Source organism: Manis pentadactyla, chromosome 1, assembly GCF_030020395.1.
Source record: "Manis pentadactyla isolate mManPen7 chromosome 1, mManPen7.hap1, whole genome shotgun sequence".
NCBI classification, from domain to species: domain Eukaryota; kingdom Metazoa; phylum Chordata; class Mammalia; order Pholidota; family Manidae; genus Manis; species Manis pentadactyla.
Genome location: NC_080019.1, coordinates 116,013,389 through 116,036,040, shown reverse-complemented (window position 1 = coordinate 116,036,040; position 22,652 = coordinate 116,013,389). Strand labels below are relative to the sequence as shown.

Sequence of the window (22,652 nt, the reverse complement as noted above, 5' to 3'; positions counted from 1 at the left end):
AGGAAGGGGGAGGGAGAAGGGGATTAAGGGACACAATAATTTGCAATCATAATATAGGTAGGTCACAGGACGGTAGTATAGCATGGAGAATACAATTAATTACTCTATAATTAATGTCTTACTACATTAATAGACAGCGGTCACAATGGAGGGGGGTGAGGACTTGATAATATGGGTGAATGTTGAACCACTGTGTTGCGTATTTGAAACCATCATAAGATTGTATATCAATGATACTTTAATAAAAAAAAATTAAATGGCAGTTCCTCAAAAAGTTAAACATAGTTAACATACAACCCAGCAATTCCACCGATAGGTATATTTCCAAAAGTATTGGAAGCGTATGTTCATACAAAAATTTGCACATCAATGCTCATAGCAGCATTCATAATAGCTAAAAAGTGGAAACCACCCAAAAGTCTGTAACTGATGAACAGATAAATAAAATGTGATATATCTATACAATGGAATATTATTCACCAATATAAAGGAATGGAATATGAATACATGCTACAACAGGGATGAACCTTGAAAATGTTGCACTGAGTTAAAGAAGCCAGTCATAAAGGTCTTCATATTGTATCATTTCATTTATATGAAATGTTCAGAATAGACAAAAATAGAAATAAACTAGATTTGAGATTCCTTAAGATGAGGGAGGGTTGCAAGGGGAGAGAGGTGGAGAGGGAAATGGACAATGACTATTAATCAGTACAGGGGTGTTTTGTTGGGGGGGGGTGATGAAACTTCTTAAACTGTGGTGGTAGTTGCACAATTCTGTAAATATAATAAAAACCATTTGAATTGTACACTTTAAATAGGAGTATTGCATGGCATGTGAATATTCAATGGTATGAGATATACACAATGAAGCTATTTTAACAAATCAGTGGCCCTTTACAGGTATCAAAGTACCTCACCAGCCAGGTACCATCATTTTTTTTTAATAGATGGGTAAAGAACAGGTGCAGAGGGTAGAATCTGGACTTCCAAGTTTGGACCCCTTCCACTATATTATACTGCTGGGTGCTTGTGACACCATAATTGTACATGCCTCTAGCAGTTAAAAATTATAGTTTGCAAATGTGTGTATAACGATTCTACCTTATTAGACCAATAACTTCTTCCGAATAGAGACTGTGTCTGATTCCAGTGCATTAAGATCTGGTAAAGTGCTTTGGCATTTAATAGGTGTTCCAATGAAGGTTATTCAGTTACTTAAGATGTACAACCGAGGCCAAATAAAAGCAAAACACAGAACTCAGTATACGGATCTCCGCCCTCTGCAACCAGAGGCAGGCACAAAAACAGAAATAAAGCGGAGAAAAGGAATCTGGAAAGGTGAAAACGGAGCGTATCGCCAACTTCTTTCCTCCGCCACGACGGTTTCACTTTGAAGTTCCAGAAGGAATTCAGACGTGGCTGATGACATGACTATGCCCCCCAGCTACCACTGCAAAGGACCCTCTACTCGCACACTTTACCGCCTCACAGAGACTGAGAGATAGGGGGTGGGGAGGGCTGCGCAGGGGCGGAGCTTACATCACGTCCGGTAAGGGACGCGCCGCCGCTGGAAAGGGAAAGCCGGGCGCGAGGGGGCGGAGCCAAGAAAGCGCGCGTTCTGGGGGGGGAGGAGCCAGGTTAAGGAGCGCCGCGTCACGTCCGGAAGACTTAGAGCCCGTGCGGAGGCGGTGCGGAGCGCTCGGGTTCTCGCGGCTTGAGAACGAGTGAGTCCTGTGAGGCCGCGGCGGAGCTTCTTTATAGAAGGCGCAGGAAGTTGGCGGCTTCGATTGAAGCACATCGGGAGACGACAGCTGTTAGGAGTCATGAGCGACAGCGGCGAGCAGAACTACGGCGAGCGGGTACGTAGAGGTGGCGCAGGGGGCGGTTGTGTGATTTCAGCTTCTTGCCTCTTTTTCCAGGCCTATCGGCCTTGACCGGGAAACGGGCGATTTAGGCTCTGGAGTCCGAGGCCGGGAGGAGGGGAGTCGGGTTTAAAGTCCTAGGGTAGTGTGTTTAGTCGCGTGGGAGTCCACCGGCGGGTTTCTGTGGCCCTGTACTCTAGATGGCGGTTTTTTCCGTTATGAGGGGTAGGTGGGGGGGGGCGGGAGATTAAAAATGGCCGCTGCGTCCCCTCGGTGTTGGGGGAGGGGAGCAGTATCATATTTCGCTGTTGCTCGCCTGCGAAGCCTCACCGCAGCCATCTTGGGCTGGCGGGCTCGGCGTGCTGCCAAAGGCACAAAATGGCGGAGGAGTCGCGCGTCCGGGCGGGCCTGATCGCCCGCGTGGGGGGTGAAAAGAGAGGGGCGAGGTTCTCGGGGATCTTTAGCCCTGCTTTTAGGTTACGAGAGGATCGTCTTATGGGCCCCCAAAAAGATGGAATCTGAAGAGTTATTGGGGCTTCTTTTAGGATATGAAAAAAACCTGAGGTAGACTAAGTTCTGGTTCCGTTAGTTTGAGGGGGTAGCGCACGGGCTTTGTTTTAGCCTAAGTGGAGTGGTTTTCCTTGATATCGAAAGGGCTTTAAAACCGAAAATGGTTACCAGTATCCAAATAGACTAGGAGGTTGCTGAGATTTTGTTCTTAGTTACGGAGTAGATTTTTCCACGTGCTTGTGTAGGAGAAATTGCGGGCAGCAGTTGATGGCGCCGTTCTTTCCTTTGTTTTGAGGTATTCTAATACTGTGAGCCACGGCTTGTATTAGTACACCTTTTTTAAAAGTCTCCACCTCCTAAATGTAGAGTTCAGTGGCAGTTAATGAAATTGCAAGAATAAGACAGTTCCCCGGCTGAACAAACGTCATGTAAAGCTTGGGTTTGGGTGAGGGGATGTGGGTAGTAATGGAGATGCAAAAATACAAGGCTTGCCAGAATCGTTCATATTTGGGGGTTGAGGAGAGTTCATTGCAAGTATAGTAAAAGTACCTTAAAGCTTGAGTTTTTTTTAAAAATATAATCGGGTGTTTTTGCAGTTTACCTGTTAGATTTTCGTTTTCCACCTTTCAATCTCAGTAGGAATTGCCAGATAAGTCCATTCAAATGTCTGAGTAAATCCATATAAAACAGATTTTGGATAGTTTTGTTAGAACGGCGTTTTTAGAAAGAAGTTTCCTATCAGTTACTGGAACCCTAGTGATCTTAACTGTGTAACTTAAGTCAAATTGATTTGATTTGAACTAACTAGATCTGGCCTTTATTCAGATGAATATTGGTGTTTTTCCCTAGGATGGCTGTTTTAGTGTAACCGGTGAGATTATTATTTAAGCTCTTTTTAGGGTCGAAAGTTTGGATTGAGCTCACAAGTAGTTAAAGCTGTGACTTAAGGATTCTGTCAGTGGAATATACTGTTGGAACTCATTGTCATTGGACTGGAAAGCAATTTTTAAGCTCTCAGTTATTAAAACAAAAATTGGGTACTTTTGCACTGTTGAGAGAATATAAAATGACTGGTTTCTAACTAGAAGAGCTCTCGGTTGAATATACCCAGTATTGTGCTTGGGAAGATGAGAAATTGCCCAAAGAAGAATAAATCGGTGTATTTTGTGTAAGGGAAGAAACAATCGTTGGAAGCAGGTCCTAGATTGAGACCACTCGAGACATTGTCATCCCGTTAATTAGAAATTTTTGAATTGATATTTTTTTCTACTAGAATACACGTCCTAGCGTTTTTCACAATTCTGTTAACATAGAATAGGAATTAACTAAGTAGGAGAGAAAGTTCTAAAGTAAAGCTGTGCGTTAGAAATCGATGGATTTTTCTAACGTAAGGGTCTGGACATACTGGGAGAGATTTCTGAACTTTGAAGTTGTGGGATACTTGCACCTAGGTTTGATTGTCATTTGTTTTGTATGTTGATTGCTTTCCGGTTGGTGTATTGGAACCTGAAGTGGTTAGAATAGACATAAAAACAGACAAGTATTTGGACTCCTAAATAATGCTTGGCAAAACCATAAACCTCAGTGGAACAGATTTAAATATAATGTTAAATAGACTAGGTTGAAACAGGTCTGATTGGCTATAAATTCTTTTGCAAGTGGTGAAAAAGTTGTATTCAGGGTAATAATCTTGGACATACCTGGGATGAATAGCTTCTCTGGAGCCTGAAAAATACACTTTTAATTCCACTATAGGCCCTCAGACATTTCAAGCTGTTCATGTAAATCACTAAGTCCAGTCTGTTGATGTAATCGCTTGTAATACAAATCTCTTAAATTCAGATGGCATCTTCCCCACTCCTTTACCTGACTCTAACCAGACACTCCCATACCCACCCCACCTTCCACAGCCGTAGATCCCAATTTAACTTTAGAAGTTAGTTCCTTTCCTAAACAGATTGGTTGGTGTGTGCAATAAATTATCAGCTGGGTCACTCAACAGTATTTACTTATTGTGTGAATATATTGACACTTAGAACTGGTTCATTGTGTCCTCTTACCTCTTAAATGTGTGGCCAAGTAGCATTCTTGAATTTTTGTGGTTCTTAACCACATTTTTAGTTATGGCAAAGAGTATACCTTTTTACCTTTATCTGTAGAATTTTTTGTGTTCAAGTTGATAGATTTCAATTAAAATCTGTCACTAATTAGACCTTTCAGACCTGGCCAAACCCGTGCAAAATAAAATGTTTTTCATCTCCAAATTCAAGTCTAAGTATTTTCCAAAAGTTGCTTGCAAACATTATTTGCAAAGCAGTTGGCTAGCCCCTTTGCAAAAAGAAGTCCTTAGCCGTTAAATCCCAATTTGGAAGTCTTAAGAACATGATACAAAGAGTTGGTAGCAAATATAGAGATGCCTGGTAATAAATCTTTAACGTAATAATGGCCTCCATATTTAGGGTTTGTAAGGTTTGTGTGTGTGGTTTTGGCAGTGCTGTAATTCTACCCTCCTAATGATTTTAATTCCTTTAGTTTCACAAGTTAGTCTACCTAGAGAATCCCAAAACTAAGGTAACACTATTGTGAGTAGCAAATGGTACTGATTTCTGTCCTGCTGTGCAGATTACAGTAGCAAGCAATTTAAGAAAATACTTCGGCAGGATATTGGCTATTGAAGTAAAATGTTGCGATACAAACACATAATCTTTACTCTTACTCTCTGTGAGGGTGAATAGCATCTGGATAACATCCCATCAAACTGCCTTTCAGATTCTGCAGTTTTTCTCTTCTTCTGCTTAGTCTTGGGTTGTCTTTTTATATTCTTTGTTTTGGGCCCCACCTCTGAATTCTAATTTCCAAAACAACCATCTCAATCAATTTCTTTTAAAGAATTTTAGCCATCACACCAAATACCTTTAATAAATGATTGAATTAATGTCTAATGGGAGGAAATAGTTGGCAGTGTTTTGTTTAACGGCGAGTCTGGTTAGGTCAAGTCTCTTGAAGAAACCAAGTTGAAGAATTTTTCTTGGTTTTAACTAAGGATGCTAATATTGTGGATAATGTCTGGAACTAGAAGGTGACATTTCCAAACTGAAATTACAAGTGACTACAAGGTAAGTACTTCCGGTTTTGTCAAAGATTAAAGAGGAATTCAGATGGTGAGAGAGGTGTTAAATGGAATCCACTTTGTACAGCATTTTCCCCCTTTGTCTCCAAAAAAATCCAATACTTATGTGATAAATATTAACACTTTTATTGTTGAATTCACATTTTGCCCAAGAGGATGGAAAGAGCTGCAAATATGTCTTTCTTTGGAGGAATACCATTGTATGTTAATGTTGACCAGGTTTTGCACACAATTATACTATTTTCTTAGAAGATACGGCGGTGAGATTGTTTGGGAATTTTAAGTGTTTCACCCAGTTTAGTTTCTGGGGGGTGTGAGTCGCATAGAATTAGGTATTTTCATCACTTAGTCTTATTTTTAAAGATGCAAGCCAAAAAAAAAATTCTTCACTATAGCAAGTTAGAGTCTTCGGTTTCCCAAAAATCTTTGCTCTGAATTGCTTTTGGGTGTTATTTTCAGACTGCTAACTTTTATCAATATAGATTGTCAAGTATTGACAGCATGGGTGAGGCCCCTTTTTTGCATTGATTTTTGTGCTTAAACAAGTCTTCCGAAAAAGTCAAAAAGCATGTGTAATCTTGGTAGAAAGTACTGAATGCTTTATGAAGGTAAATTTAGAGTCTGTACTGTTTTGGAAGAGATCTCTTAAAAGTGTAGGGTTACAGCGGATTCAGGCATGTCAGATGATAGGGGTTTTTTGAGAATTGTCAGTTTTTGAGGATTTTCTATCTACCCAAAGTTCTAGTAGAGTTTAGCTCTAGGGAAAATAAAGTAATCCTTACATGGATGTGAGCATTGACCTTTATAAGAAGATCAGTGAGTTTTCTTTGCCTGTCTCCCAATTTTTAAAATACCTTGTCAATCAACCTAAAAAGTTTGCATATTTTTAACGTTATGTGAACTCCATTTGTAATCCCTAGAATCATTTTAAATAAAATCCATGTTGAGGATGGGACAAGTTTGTGCTAAATTTCTACGTAGGCTCTCAACCAAATGTGCGTAATAACATTAGCACAATAGTTGGTCTTCTGGTTTTATAAAGTAGCCTCTCTTGAGTTTAGTAGCTGAATTGAACTATGCCTGATATTTACATTATCTAGCAGGGTGTTTTGTTGAATGTAAAAGAAGAAAAAAGGCTGGGAATGGGTAATGAAATAACAGCAGGAAGGTGTCCATATAGAAAAGTATTGGTATCTAGAGTTTTGGCCTCCGTTCCAGTTATCTTACGCATCTAAGCCCTGCATCTGTACATAATCTTTAGGAGGCCTTAAAAGGAAACCTGCTTGGGCATTCTGATTCCACGATTACATTTGTGCTGCCAGCAAACATCGCCCATTACATTTTAGTGATGGACATAAAAAAGAAAACCAATTACTGTGATTCCCTTAAATAAAAAGCTATTTAAAATTTTTCTTAGATTAAATAAGTCAGTTTGAAAAACTAGACTGAAAATTATACTTAAGTTCTTAGAAAAGACAGGACATCATAATACTTCCCATGATCCCCATAGCCATGGTTGCCTTTATGCCTACTAAGTATAAAGGCTTTTTTTTTTTTTTTAAGAAAGCTTAAAACCCATGTCCCACCCCCAACCCTCCCTCCCCTTAAGAAAATAAAACTAGGAGAGGAAAGAAACTATTGACAATGAAATTAAAGATGATAATGTGAAATGCAGGAAAGCTAGGATGTTTTAGGAGGGCAATATTTATTTTGCTAAGTGTTCAACAGACACTATTATACTTTATTGATCTGTTAAGTGATGTTGAGTTTTTTAAATAATTTCAGAAAGTGAGCTATAATTTCTCCAAATATTGCCACCTTAATTTAAAAGTAGGTTTTCTTCCCACAGAAGATTTTAATACTTTTGTTCATTGAAGGGGGATATTTTCAAAAAAATTATTTGAAAACATCACTGTTGTATTCAAGTTTGTTCTGCTTTCCTTCATAGCTACTTGCATGAGTTGGTTGATTTGATTTTGTCTTAACGATTTTAGTTCTAAATTTATTAGTTGGACCATATTATAAAATCTGACTAGAGCAGCCTGTAAGGGTGGGTTGAACACTATAGTCCAAATTTTGATTCCCTGACATTGTTTTTCTACAGAGCTGTTTATATATGCAGTACAAAAATGTGTGGCATTAAATTTTCTTGACCTTGTCTAGACAGTCACAATTTGTAAATCTCCTCAACCCTGAGCCTTGTCATCATTGTACAAATGAATTGTCCGTGCTTTCCCTTCTTGCACTTTGATATTACCGTGTCACTTTTTGACTAGAGATGTGCTTTTGACACAGCATATTTTCCATTGATGAATACAATAAGAAGTGTGAAATGTAATTAGAGTTAAAATGTTAGATGAACAGTAAATGTTCAGTCACGCACTTCACATGCAATTTAAGCATAATTTGGAGTAGACAAATGAGATTGACTATCTTAGATATCTTAGAACCAACAGGCAACTAGTTACAGTTTTTTGAGCTGCATATTTTAGTTTTTTGTTTTGGTTTTTGTTTTTCTTTTTTAATCCAAAACAAGAAAGGGATTTTTTTTTCTAGTTTCAGTTTTGGCACTGGATTTTATCCTGGAGTTTTAAACTATTCTTCATCCTGTTCTTTTTCTATTAAGGTTAATGTTGAAGAAGGAAAATGCGGAAGTCGTCATTTGACAAGTTTTATAAATGAGTATTTGAAGCTCAGGAATAAGTGAAGCTGAAATTTGAAAAAATAAAAGAATGCATGCTAATTATCAGACCAGAAGTCCCACTTGTAGAATATTGAGCAATTTGTGAGAAGTGGGGAAGATGAAAGAAGTCAGAATTTGAAACGGAAGAATGAAGAAAAGAAATAAAAATGAAGTTAAGATAAGAAGTAATCTGGAATCAGAAAGCACTACGCTAAGTAATTACTAGTCTGTTTATGTGTCCCTGTATATTTTGCTAAACATGCATGCATTATTTGTTTAATAGAAGAAAATATATACAGGGCAAAGAAGTGCCTTCCAGGGGAAACGTTTAAATTAGGTAATTCTAATTTTAACTTTTCAGTCAAATGATTGAGATGCAATTAAAAAAAAAACTTTCTAGTTAAGTAATGAGGCAGGAATTAGCTCTTCAGCATGGGTGGTAACAGTTGGCTTCATGTTGTCCCGTCTAGATTTTCCATTTAACACTTGCTGATCCTGGGGTGTGAATGAGTACCTCCAGAGTTGGAACTGTGCTCTGTGCCACCTCCCTGGACTCCTACAGTGCACTGACCCTTATCCTTCGGTACTGAGCAATGTGCAGTAGAATGTTTTCTAAGTTTGTCAAAGTTTTCCTAAAGAATGTCACCAAGATGGTTATAGAACCAAACCCTCAAAATCCAAGCAAAGCATTGGATTGAATCTTTTCCTGGAGGATAGTTCCTTTTGGTATTTATGAAATTATTAATTTTTTTCCAGGTGGCAGTACTGGAAAGCTATGACCACTTAGGCCTTATCTTTAAGATGCATGTGTACTAAATCACAAGGATGATTCTTAATTCTTTTCTGTTTAATGCCTACTCTAGCTGAATGGCTATGGTAACCACTAAAAGTGTAGTGGCTTTCCTTAGAATCAGGTGGGTCACACAGTGAATAAAATACCTAACTCCAAGTGGCAGTAGTAGTAGATGCTTTTTTCCCTTTTCTTGTATTCTGCTATTAACACTTAGTTGTTAAAATGTGTGAGGTGTAGAAAATAAAGCAGCTTTATTCTCATTCCCACTCCCACCACTTCTGGGAAAATAAACCCAGAAGTTCTGTCATTTCCCCTTCTGTGTATGTTTTGTTTGAGCTAAATAAGAGGAGTCAGGTGATTTATAATGTACTTACCTTCGGTCGGATGGGACAAGTACACATGTTAAATTAACACCCAGTAGGAGCCAACCAACAGCTGTCTTGTACCCACTAGGGAAACCCTGGGGTATCACTTCTTCCTGAAATTAAGACAACCTGAAAAAACTTTCTCTGAGAATCATCAGATCTTTACAGCTCCTAGAAAAGATGGCTTAGATGACTTTTCTGGAAGGATCCATTTTCTGGGGGCTTTATGAGCCTCTTGTGAATGTGAGATTTGTGCTTTTTATGATACTTCCATATCTTGCAAGCAGAAAAATACTACCATTTATAGACAATGGTTCCCATCATTTGTGTTGCCCCAATTGCTGCTTTGCAAAATTTCTTGCCACGTACAAATTACTACTACTAAGTAATGTTGGGTTTGTATTCTGAATTACTTACAAATTTAGATAGAGCGTTGAGGTAAAAGTGATGTGAGTGGATATTCTATTTCTGTTCAAAGCTCATGGGTTCTGTTACCAGGAGTCCTGAGAAGTCCTTGGGGTCCAAAAGAGAAAAGGCCTATTAATTCTCTGAGGTTAAGAAAGCAGTTTGAAATTTGATTATATGACCCAAGCTGGATAGATGTAAGGCAAAAAAAAAAACACATTGGTTCTAGTGGACCCTCACATCCATGTTTTCCTTTGGCCAGAGTATCTCTGAGTCACTCTACCCTGGCCATTGGGGAGGTAAGGGGCTTCTTGCCCTGGGGAAGGCAGTAAGAAACATGTCTCAGGAGGGCTGATTACTACCAGGGGCAGTTGGAGCAGAGATGCCAACAGAAACAAGATTCCAGGAAGGTGTCCTTTGCCAAGAAAAATCAGATAGGAATCATAAAATTTATGTAATTGAGTAAATTCGCGAGACTTAACTAGTACCATAAATAAACATGTGCTGTGCTTTTAAGAAACATAGAAACCCAACTCCAGACCTACTAAAATGAACAGTTTAGGGACCTGTATTTTTAAATGTTACATAGGTTTTCTGCATATTTCTGTTTAAGAGCCATTGTTCATAATCAAATCTGCATCCAGTTTTTAAAACAATACAAGAGAAACTAGCAGTTGAATGGCTATTCCTACTTATATCATCTCTTTCAGTTTTTCTAAGATCCTGTCATTCTCAGGGAGATTCAGATTAAGGCATTTTATTGGAAGACTGAATTTGTTTTTTTCTGATATGTGTGCTTTATAAGTTGGTGTATTAGTATGACTAAGACCCAGTCTGTAAGAACTTGACTCCCTGGGAATTTTTCAGGGGGTTTTGGCATTTCATTATCTTATTCATACAAACTTTAAGTTCCTGGTCTTTTTCCTTGAGATACTGATGTCTAGAGAGTACTTCTTGGTAGGTTTTTAAAGTGTTGACTCTTAAAGTTTTGTCAGCCTTAAGAGTAGACTTTGAGTTTCTCTTGTGTGCAGGGGCTTTCCCAGCTGGTTTTGCAGATTTGTCTGGATCAAGGTTTAAAGTTAACTTTGCTTTTAGATTTAGCTCACCATTTAAAAATGTCTCATGTTTACAGACAGGCAAAGCTTCCTTGCTTGTATTTCCAAACCAGCTAATGGCCAACGGAACTGTAGTGGTATTTAGCTTCTTTAAGAATATCCTTGATAAGGAAGGTATGCGGAGGCATTGTTTAGGTGTTAGCCTATCCAAGTGTCAGGATAGAAGGAAGAATAACACATTCTGGTGTTTCCCCTATTTTCTGATTTAAATGATTGCTCATGATATATATCTGCATGTGGCCAGTTAGAGGATGCGTGAAAAGTCTTAAGATAATTTGGCAGATATTGTATCTTTGATCCTTGACCTAGTAGAATTTCATGAGGAAACCTCATTAAGGCCTATGTCCTAGGGTAGAAATGCCATCTCTTCCCTCTTACTGGACAGACTGGTAAAGCATCTCAGCTTGAAATACAGCTTTTCTGTTTAATGAAGCAAGATGCTTAAAGGGAGATCTTGACTTTCCACTCTCTCTGCCTATATACTCAGACCCCAGCTGATTTTTGTTAACTGTAACTTTATTGGTACTTTTTCGATTCCTTTGTGTGAGGCAGCCATGTTATTGCTTTGCCTTCCATGGCAAATGTTTTCCTTCGGTTTCTATTAGAAGTTAGTATCATTTCCATAAAAATCTTTCTAGCTTTGGAATAAACAAAAGAATTTAGTAACTTTTGTGTCCCTTCTTCCATCTCCTTGTCTAGATTAGCTTTTGCCTGTGGCATGGCAAAGATGGCAGAAAACTACACCCCCTGTATTTAAAAAAAAACTTTTCTTTGTCCAAGGAGAAAAGGGAGGCCAATTGTGTTTTTTTTAATGTCTCAGTGTTCAGAATGTTTGCAAGAGAAAGCCAAGGGACTTAATTGGAGTCCCCAAAGCTGCAGTAATTTTTTTTGCCGTTGGTGTATAAAGGTAGCTGTTTTCACTAATAAGAGTACCATTTTTTTCTTTGACTCTTTACAATAACTCGTGGAGTGAAGGAGAAGAGGCTGTCAAATTTCATATCACTTTACACTATATTTAATATGACTTTGAAATCCTATTGAAAAGTTTGTAGAGTTGTTTTGGGCCTAGAGACCAGAACTAATTTTACCAGCTAAGTTACTCTTTCTTCAGTGTTCTAAACTTCAGGCTTTAATTTGTCTCTTGTGTTGCATATAAATTTTTTCCCTGAGGATTTTCCAAATTTTCTCCATTTTAGAACATAGTCTAAAATGATGAGGGCTGTAACTTAAAATAATCCTGTATCTTCTATCCTTTCAAGAATGGTCAGAATATTCTGGAGGTTACCTCACAGGGTGGTCTCTTGATAACTTTATCCAGTAGCTTTAGTGTTCTTACCCATACAGTGACTTAAAAATGTTGGTTCCTTTTGAGTCTGGCTTTTTCTGCTCTGCCTTTGGTGGAAAGACTCACTACACTATACTTTGCTTTTTAATTTGTCTAGATAACCTGAAATAGGAGTTAACTGTGCTTGGTGATATCTTAGCTAGCTGTCAAACTGAGTGGGTTCTTGCCTCATCCACTGTTTCTGTTGTGCTTTGGCAGAACATTTCCTGGTTCCAGTACTTAATATATATGTATGCCTTTCTGCTGGTTACTTGGCCCTCCCTATCTGCACCTTTGGTTCATTGATGACCTAGGGAATCTTTATTCATGCCTTTGCTAGTTTCTTTAGAGATCCTCCCTTTTTAGGTGCCACTTTTATCTACCAGCTACTTTTAATTGGGAAAGCTCTGTGCAGTATATACCTAGAGTTTGGTTTTTACGTACAGTTCTTAAGCTCACTCCCTTCCTCAGCCTAGATTAGGAACCCTTAATTTAAAATATTCAGATTTTAATATATCTTCTGTGTAACTTTCCTAGCTACTTATTCCCAGTTCCCCATCAGTTTGCCCTGGCTTCTCTCCATTTATGTGAGGAAACTGTAGATCTCTGATACCCTTTCTATTCTTAAACTCTGCACAGTCACTGCCTTGCTGCTGTAGCTCCATCTGGTTGCTTTGTTTGGGATTCTTTGGGTTACATGGAACCAGGGTGTAGTGTCCTTCAGGCTGGTCTTTGCTTTCCATTAGCTTTCTACCTTCGTCTAGGACTTACAACAACAGATTGTCTCTATTTTCCCACTCAACAATAAATATAACTTGAAAAGTTGAGGTCTTACAAAAAAAGCTTTTCAAAAGTTTTATGAATTTTGTAGGGTTTTGTTTTATTGATGGCAGCTTGATTGAAATAGGTAAAAGATGTAGGTGTCATAGTTAATGAGGTTCTTTTTTACCCTAGTCATTATGGAGTAACATTCCCAAAACACAATCCTTGAACAGTTCCCTCTCCTGCTTGGCTTTGGCACTCCTTCCTGAAGAGAGTGGGGTCAGTTAACTCCTATTGTCCCTGCTCCAAAAAAAGGTGGAAGAATTGACTTATGTCAATTGGAGCAGTGTAACTATTATACCAGGTATTTTCAGTTCCTGCCCTTACCTATGTTTTCTTATCTTGGAAGGGGATTGCTTTCCCTCACCATTTATCTCACAGCAGCTTATTTGTTTTTAAAGTTGCCCAGAAAGTATACAAATTAAACTTTTGACATCTACGTGTAGGAATCCCGTTCTGCTTCCAGAAGTGGAAGTGCTCATGGATCTGGGAAATCTGCAAGGCATACCCCTGCAAGGTCTCGCTCCAAGGAAGATTCCAGGCGTTCCAGATCAAAGTCCAGGTCCAGATCTGAATCTAGGTAAGAAAGACTATCTTGGGATTTTCTTCTGTTACTCTTAGCTTTGAAATTGGTGTGTGCTTTTGTAAACTAGGAAGACAGAGAGGGTTAGATCATTTGTTGGCTTATTTAATATTGGTACTAGAAATGAACTTAAGTCCTAAGTTCTGGGAGACAGAAGACTATGTGGTTAAGAGCCTGGGCTTTCGTTTAGGGTTCAAATCTTACCTCTATTTTTTCTGACTTGGGCAGATTACTTAACCTTTTTCAACTTCAGCTTTCTTACCTATAAAAGGCGAGTTATTAATAGTAGCAGTTCTTCAGAATTGTTGTGAGGAATTCGCTATGAGTTTAAGTAAACTGCTTATTAGTATGGCAAACAGACTGCAGAACATTGGCTTTCAGTAAATACAATTCTTATTAAATAGGTGTAGTCAAGAATTACGTATCTGTGTATTAAAAAATACCTAAACACAGTGCACTTTTTTTATGTTGGTCAAGAGTAGGCTATATGTCCTGGTTTTCCCAGAACAGCCCCAGTTTATGCCTATTATAAGGCATAATTAACATCACCTGCATGCGCCCCTTTTCTCTCTTATGTGTCCTGCCTGGTTTAGATGACAATTCATATGATCTACTCTAGTCAAGAGTAGCTGGTTGATTTTTTTTTTATTTTTTTATTTTTTTTAAACACTGCTGGAGAAAACTGTGATGATGATTGTATCTTAAGTGAATGATGGCCATAATGGGAGAAACAGAAAAAGAGAAGGTGGTATTTTGAGGGGGAAAGGTGGGCATAAATCAAGCTAGTATGAAATGCATGTTTTATGATTTTCAAAGTATATTGAATGTGTTGATCTATTTTTCTTAATTATTTTAAGAAATGTTGGGAAGAGAGCTAGTAGTAGTTTTGGAACTCCTCTAGCAGACTTGAAAAACTACTGATACAAAAGAAAACTGGTACCGTGTTAGTATATGTCTGGATTGTGTTCCATCTTTTGGGGTTTAACTCTAGAATAGTGTGTTAAAAGAATTGAAAGCCATATCTTATTGTCAGCTACTTAGTCATAACCTTGAATCCTTTCTCTTTCAGGTCTAGATCCAGAAGAAGTTCCCGGAGGCATTACACAAGATCAAGATCTCGGTCCCGCTCCCATAGACGATCCCGTAGCAGGTCTTACAGTCGAGATTATCGAAGACGGCATAGCCACAGTCATTCTCCCATGTCTACTCGCAGGCGTCATGTCGGGAATCGGGTAAGATGGGGAACAAAACTCTTTGAGAATGAACTGTTGAAAGCCACTTTATAATACAGTCCCCCTTTCTCGTTTTTTGTTTTGTTTTTAGTTAGAACTGATTTTGTCGGTGGGGCATTAGCAGTGAATTACATGAGTTAACTAGAGGCCTTTTGGTGTTTCGGAGTCTTTTTAAGGTATCTCCCATGTAATGGTGTACCTTTGGGCCATCACATTTAAGTAAAATACTGTCACATTAGTATAGCTGAGTCCATCAAAGTAAAAAAAAAATCTCCATCTGTAAGCTACTGTTAAAATACTAGCTCATTAGATCATGTAATGGGTCTACATGTCCTTGCTAATGTTAACTCGAGTTTTCTGGGTTTGTTTTAATAACTCTTTGTAGAGAATGTACTCCTGGCTTTCCCATTTAATTTTAAGCAGATTTTTTTCAGGTATTAAGGCTTTTATTATGTCCTCTGAGAGGTTCCAAATGCCATTTCAGTGTGGATATAGTGTGATTTCATTGTGTTACCCAAGGTGGTTTTGTAGAGTGTGTATGCCTTTGTTTTTGAGAGTAGAATGGAATTTGTAGTGTATGTGTGAAACAAATGAAACCTTCAGGTAAATTCATTATGGCAACTGGAATGTCAATAGCATGTGGTTCATTATTTTTCTGTGCTCTTTTATGATTGCAAACTTTTATAACATCTTTAGCTTCAATTATCTGTGTATATAAACACCATACATTTTGTTTCTATAAAAACAGTGGGACATGCCCTTCTTTCTGTATACCTTTGTGGTAATTCAGAGTATCCCATCATATGTGTAGTATCTTAATATTTAAATCATTTGCCTTTTTTTCTCCAGTTTATAAAACAAATGCTACTTGGATTATCCTTACGTATGCATATTGTGAATGTGCAGCTATTTCTTAGCATAAATTCCTAGAAGGTGAATTTCTCAGGCAAATTGTCCTTTGTTCTCCCCAGAAAAATGCCAATTTGCTTTTAATTGGTATAAGGCCCTATTTTCCCCCATTTAATTCAAGTTGAAGTTATTCCCTCTGCAGTCTTTTCTGCCTGTTCTTAAACATGCTTGCAGTGTTTGCTATAACATAAGTAACTTAAAAATAGTGCTCAGTATAATTGCTTGTTCCCTACTTTAACTGTTGGTGATACTTCTGGCTAGTTTGTATATAGTTTCTTTAAACTCAATTTATGACAACTCTTAAAGTATAAAATCCATTTTTCTATTTTTAGGCAAATCCTGATCCCAACTGTTGTCTTGGGGTGTTTGGATTGAGTTTATACACTACAGAAAGAGATCTGAGAGAGGTATTCTCTAAATATGGCCCTATTGCTGATGTGTCTATTGTATATGACCAGCAGTCTAGACGTTCAAGAGGATTTGCCTTTGTATATTTTGAAAACGTAGATGATGCCAAGGAAGTAAGTAAAAGTCTACCTGTACCTTTGGAAAATATTAGTTTATTGTTAAGTACTAAGGACCAAGTATTTGGATAAGGACAGTTTTTGCTTTATTGTAAATAGGTTGTATGACTGTAGCTTAAGTTAAAGAATTGCATTCTTTTGAGAACAGAACTAAATCGCCATCTATTACTTCTTGTCTGTTCTAGATCTTATACCTAGATACAGATACATAAAACCTAAGAATGTTAATGCTGTCATTTAGAATATTTTTAATCAGTGTTCACATTGAGCTATTTTCTAGAATGGAGAAGAACATTACAAAGTGATGACTCTGAGAATGGAACTGGTTTTGAGTGTATGTTGACCAAAAGTGATTTTCACATTTAGATGTTAATTTGACTTGAGGCTGAATATAGGATAGGAAGCAGGAAATTTTAATATGTAGACTAAAACTTTGAATCTGGGCTACCTTTAAGAAAGTCAGCTAAAGCATCCCCAGTATAGGGACAGAGGAAGGAAGAGGAAAAGCTTGGGAAACATTGAGGTCAATGTTGAGATTAGTAATTGTGCTCTAGATTAAAACATATGCTTTGTGAAGATTATACTAATTTTTAAAAACAATAAATTTGAAGCAGAGTAACCAGATTACTAAAGGAAGAATTATACACTGATTGCAAGTAATTGTAATAGATGACCTAATGGAATTGAAGAGATTTGAAAGGGATGCTTTAAGATGTCAGTCATGTTCATTTTAGTAGTAGTAATTGATGGCAAAAGGTATAAAACAAGATTTGCTCAAGGTTACTAACAGTATAGGCCTCCTAGTTCCCCTAATTTTGCTTTGTTTTGCTTTGCTATAGGATCACAGTTAGCTTTCTGAAAAATAGCATAATTTACATAGTGCCTGAAGCTGTCTTCTGAGGTTTAAACTTTCAAGTTAGAAAATAGCATATTGGAATCAGAAGCTTAAATTCTATTGAGACAGAGGAATGTTTCTGTAATTTTTGAACAAACTGCTTAGTTTTTGGAGTGGACTGGGTTTTTTGCTTCATATATATACTGTTAGTTAGTGTATATTCTAGATGAAGGAACTACATGTAATTAATAAGCATTTCTCATCCCAGCCTTTTGCTTCCATAACAGGATCAGCAAACGGCTCTGAAAGATTAGATAGTGACTGTTCAGGGCTTTGCAAGCTTTGCATCCCAGTCACAACTTAGCGACTCTGCCGTGATTCAAAAGTCGTATGCAGTATATAGATTAACGGGTTGGGCTGTGTTTGAATAAAACATTTATGGCTACTGAAATTAGAATTTTGTGTGATTTTCATGTATTATGAAATACTATTTTGATTTCCCTTCATCTCCCCCAGCCATTTAAATTCTTCATTCAGTGGCCATAGTTTGGCAACTGTGCACTGCTCTAAAGCTATATAAGCATTATCAAATTTGTAGTTAGGTACATTAATTATCCAAGTATTTCATAGGGTTAGATTGGTCATTGTGGCTTTTTGGATAAACTTGAGTTTTTATGGCTAGCTTATTTACAATGAGTATTTTAAGGGGGGAAGAACCTATTAAGTTGTAGGCCATAATGTTCTAGCTAACATTTAAAAGAATTTTGTGTGCCTGAAACATCCAGTCCGACCTAAATAGCAGGTGGATAGTTTGTGGCTTTCTCCAGGATGTATATATGACTTACATGTCTTCTAAGGCAAAAGAGCGTGCCAATGGAATGGAGCTTGATGGACGAAGGATTAGAGTTGATTTCTCTATTACAAAAAGACCACATACCCCAACACCAGGGATTTACATGGGGAGACCTACCTAGTAAGTTCATTTTCAAGGTAAAAATTTGATAGATGGTTCAGTTTGTCCACTTCCTTCAAGAATTACATGTGCTGGGGAAAAGTCGTTTTTTAACAGGCTGAACTATATTCAATAGAACATATTCAGTCACTCTATTTGTGCACAAATTCTGATTGATGCCATTAAATAGAATGGATCCCACTTATCATAAAGAAATGTCATGTATTTGGCTTTACTAAGTAATTGTTCCTGATCAGACCATATTCCCCACATTGGAAACTTAACCATTCTAGGTAAAGTAAAGTTCATCCAACTCCTCAAGTACATTTTTTAGTTTTTGTTTCCTTGAGCAGAGTGGAACACAGACCAGTTTTTGTAGTGTACTCTGACAGGATACTTCTTCCCTTTGTCATTATTCTCACCAGTGTGTGTATTAATGGCAGAAAACTATAGATTTTTTAAATATAAATATAATGCACTTAACATCAGGTAGAGAATTGTACCATGATTACCTTGTTCTCTGTAATAAGCTGAACATTTTCTCACTCCAGAAACAGCATTTTACAAATACGGGGTTTTTTTCCTTGATAAAATTTGTGAATAAGTCAGAAAACTGATTTTAGTTGAAAACAAGTTAGCAGAATCTTTGTGGCCCCTTAACCAAAAGGTTTTTTAAATAGTCTTAATGTACATTGTTAAAATAGGAAAGAGAAAGGGCAGTGCTTATCCAGTGTCACTCAGAATTTGTATGAGAATAATACTCATTTTTTCTAGTTAATACATCTATCAGAAAAGGCCTGCCTCGGAACTAAAGTTGTTAGTAGACCTTTCTGGTTTTGCCCAGGACAAGAATAGAGGTTGTACTTGAATCAGTTGCTCAGTAGCTGTGTGGGTGGTGGTGCCCCCAAGACTCAAATGAGCCATACTGCAAGGTGTGCTGCTACTAATAAATAATCTGTGAAGTTTTTAACCCCAAAAGCCATGTTTAGGAAGGTAAGACCACTTGATATTTTATTTTAAAAGATACATTATTATTCATAGTGGCAGCTCACGCCGTCGAGATTACTATGACAGAGGATATGATCGAGGCTATGATGATCGGGACTATTACAGCAGATCATACAGGTAAGTTAACTGTGTAATGAGGTTTAAATTGCCAAAACAATTGAAGGAAGCGTCATCTCTTTTGAATCAGTTGCAACATAATTTAAAGCAGCACTGCTATACCTAAGTTAGCTTTTAATAAAATCACTGCCTTTTATACAATCCAGAGCTAGAGTTTAAACCAGATTTTGAGGTTATGTGTCTTTCTGGTTTAATTCTTAAACGTCAAGTTGTATAGCAACCAAGATCCCTGGATTCAAGCATGACAGTGGAAACTAAAATTAGAGACCGTACTTCAGTTTTTTTCCCTTGTTTGTATTTGTTTCACTTTTAAAGCAAGTTTCATAAGCTGTATTTTGAAAGTCATTGCTTTACAAAGCAATTCTTTGGTGTATCTAATGTACCAGGCACTGGAAGAGATAAAACTGATTTTTGGAGGAGCCCAAAGAATGAATTATTTAGGGACAATAATGGTTAAGATACATTTTTAGAGGGTTGGCAGAAAAATGGCCAACATACTATAAAAGGTAAAAATTTCAGTAAAATTCTCTTTCAATAGAAGCAGCAAATTTAGACCTTCCTTTTTCGATAGTTAGCAACATACGTCTTATTTTGGTGTGGTGTCAAGGTATATGGATGTCCCTTTTTTTCTCTCTCACATTATTGACTTTGTTTTAAAAAGTTGACAATTGTTGGTGGATCATTGCCTATAGAAGTGAGTCCTTAAGGGGTGCACCTGACATTACTTCCTGTCCAGAACTTTATCCCCAACAAAAAAGAAACAACTTTCTTTTTTTAAAGCATTTTTGGATTGATTTGTGGAGGCTGAGAAAAGTAATGTTTTAGGTTTGGGTTTTTGTAATAACACTTGAGCTAAGTTCAGTTAGAAATGTTCTTTGTTCTAATGATACTCATTTTAGCCACCAGAGAGAGCTCTATGCCGGTTTGTAAGAAAGATTATGAAAGTAGCTCTTTATCATTTAACAAGAAACTAACTTTCACTTCAGCTTTGTGGGATTTTTATTTACTACCTGAACTGTATATTCTTGCAGCTTTAAAAAGTTACATACTGCTTTTCTGTCTTCACAGAGGAGGAGGTGGAGGAGGAGGAGGATGGAGAGCTGCTCAAGACAGGGATCAAATTTACAGGTATGCCAGCAGAGGATTTAAAATATGTACAATAGAATGGCTCACATAAAGACACTTGATTACTAGTATTTGAGTAGTTAAATTCTAAGTGTCACACAAAATTGTTGCATGACATTTGTAAAAAATATTTTTAACAAACCAGATTTACCAATGTGTACATGTTTTTGTGTGTTTATAGAAGTTAATTAGGCTTATACTAGGTAAATTACACAGTGGTATAATTTTGTACCTTAATGAGATGATGGTATAAATTAAGGTCATTGAGATGAACCCATAATTTTAGCCTATTTATTCCTGACAGCTATCTTCTCGTATTATATAAGTATCTTAGAATGAGCAACTGAATATGTGAAGCACTAGTGATACTGTATGTTCATGAGGGTGTTGACTAGTGATAACTTCTTTTTCCCCTAACATACTTTAACACATTTAAAATGGGTTAGCAGATTACCAGTGGATCATACATAGCAAGGAGTATTTGACTTCTTATAGTTTGAGTGATTATTTGGTACCCAGGCAGATAATGTGCTTCATTCTCAGGACTGAGATAAACCTTGAAACCCCATGGCTTATGTAAAATTTGTTAAAGGTCAGTGAGGGTCTGTTAGTTTTGGAAACTGATAAAAGGGATTGTGTGTATAATCTTTATGTGTCATTTAGTCTCATTGTGATCTACAGAGTCTTAGACTTGCCATTTGTTTACAGAAGGCGGTCACCTTCTCCTTACTATAGTCGTGGAGGATACAGATCACGTTCCAGATCTCGTTCATACTCACCTCGTAAGTTCTTATTGTGATACAGTTTTGTTTATATGTCGTAATAGTGTATAACTTGCTCTAACTTGCCAAACCATTGCAGATGGGTTCATTCAAGTAGTTCATCCATATTTATTGCCCTACCTTCCCCCTCCCCCAATTTTTGTGTGTTGGGGTCAAGAAAGTATATGAAAACCCTTTGTTTTTCTTGCTAGTTAAAACAGTAAGTGTATAGTATATCCTTTCACTGTTTGTAGCTTTTCTTTTTAGGAGTTCTTGGAATTTTTGTATAGTTTGGAAACATCTGAGTGACTTACAACCTTGGGTCTTAGATTAAATTATACTTCCAGTTATTTCTATTGCTTTAACATTAGTTCTCTCATTGCTTATGTAACCCTTGTGTGAAGGTGTTCCTCTATTTTCACAGGAGAGAATCTGGAACATAAATTTCTTTATGGAAGAGTTGTCTAAAATTCTCAAAATCAAAGTATACTGGACAATCAGTTCTCTCAGTATTGAAACATATTATTTCTTTCTTTTCCCCCAGGTCGCTATTAAAGCATGAAGATGAAGACTTTCTGAAACCTGCCCTAGAGTTGGGATATTGTTTGTGGACAATATTTTTTATTGTCTCCTGTTTAAAAAGTGAACAGTGCCTAGTGAAGTTAGGTGACTTTTACACCTTTTATGATGACTACTTTTGGTGGAGTTGAAATGCTGTTTTCATTCTGCATTTGTGTAGTTCGGTGCTTTGTTCAAAGTTAAGTGTTTTCAGAAAAGTATGTTTTGCATGTATTTTTTTACAGTCTAAATTTTGACTGCTGAGAAGTTTCTATTGTACAAAACTTCATTTAAAAGGTTTTTCTACTGAATCCAGGGTATTCTGAAGATCGAAGCCTGTGTGTAAAAAAAATATTACCAAATGGTAAAAAGCAACAATAAAGTTTGGTTTTTACTTTTCTTTCTAACATATCAGTGCTTAGCAGAACTGTTAAGATTAGGTTGTCAGTAGTAAATTTCAAGACAAAGGTCCGTTTTCTCCATCCATGAAACATACATACTTAATATACCTGCAAATAAATGTTAAAAATTATGCTCTGTAACTCTGTACTGCTAGTATTTAGAACAAAATCTTTCAATACAGCAAATGCTTAATGCTTATATAAATGTGGATTTGTCAGCCTTTATGTAATCTGTATCGTATATAGCAGGGAATAAGAAAAAGAGTTACACAATGTATGCCTTAAAAGGCTAATTTCTTACAGCTGTTAAAAGGGGATGGTAGTATTTCAAGTACTTATCAGCAAGTGACAATACATTCCACCACAAATGTACTCTTGTTTTTCTAGCTTTTAGAGTATATGAAAAACTGGGTGCTTCAGAGTTGGGGAAAAGAAGGGAACACTACACCTGTGCAAACTGAAGACTGCCTGTTCATTTTTTAAATACTATTTTCAAGTCCTTTGCTTACCAAAGGAGGCCCAATTTCACTCAAAATGTTTTGAGAACTGTTTAAATAAAAGCAAATGAAAAGAGTAAAAGGCTGGTACAACTCAGTTTACAAAGATTTTGTTTTAACATTATTAACTTAAAGTTG

At 37.1% G+C, this 22,652-nt stretch overlaps 1 protein-coding gene across 3 annotated transcripts; it reads left to right on the top strand.

Annotated features, from left to right (window-relative positions):
- Positions 1-1,659: 1,659 nt before the first annotated feature.
- Positions 1,660-22,016, top strand: TRA2B (transformer 2 beta homolog). 3 transcript variants are annotated; one of them, XM_036933204.2, is made up of 9 exons: positions 1,660-1,862; positions 13,459-13,592; positions 14,665-14,827; positions 16,069-16,257; positions 17,953-18,068; positions 19,089-19,172; positions 20,241-20,300; positions 21,009-21,079; positions 21,603-22,016. In XM_036933204.2, the coding sequence occupies exons 1-9, from the start codon at positions 1,827-1,829 to the stop codon at positions 21,611-21,613; spliced, it is 864 nt and encodes a 287-aa protein (XP_036789099.1). In that variant the 5' UTR covers positions 1,660-1,826; the 3' UTR covers positions 21,614-22,016. The 3 variants fall into 3 exon arrangements, with proteins under 3 accessions (XP_036789099.1, XP_036789097.1, XP_036789098.1); XM_036933202.2 differs by having other exon boundaries at positions 20,979-21,079; XM_036933203.2 differs by having other exon boundaries at positions 1,661-1,862; positions 21,006-21,079.
- The last annotated feature ends 636 nt before the right edge of the window (positions 22,017-22,652 follow it).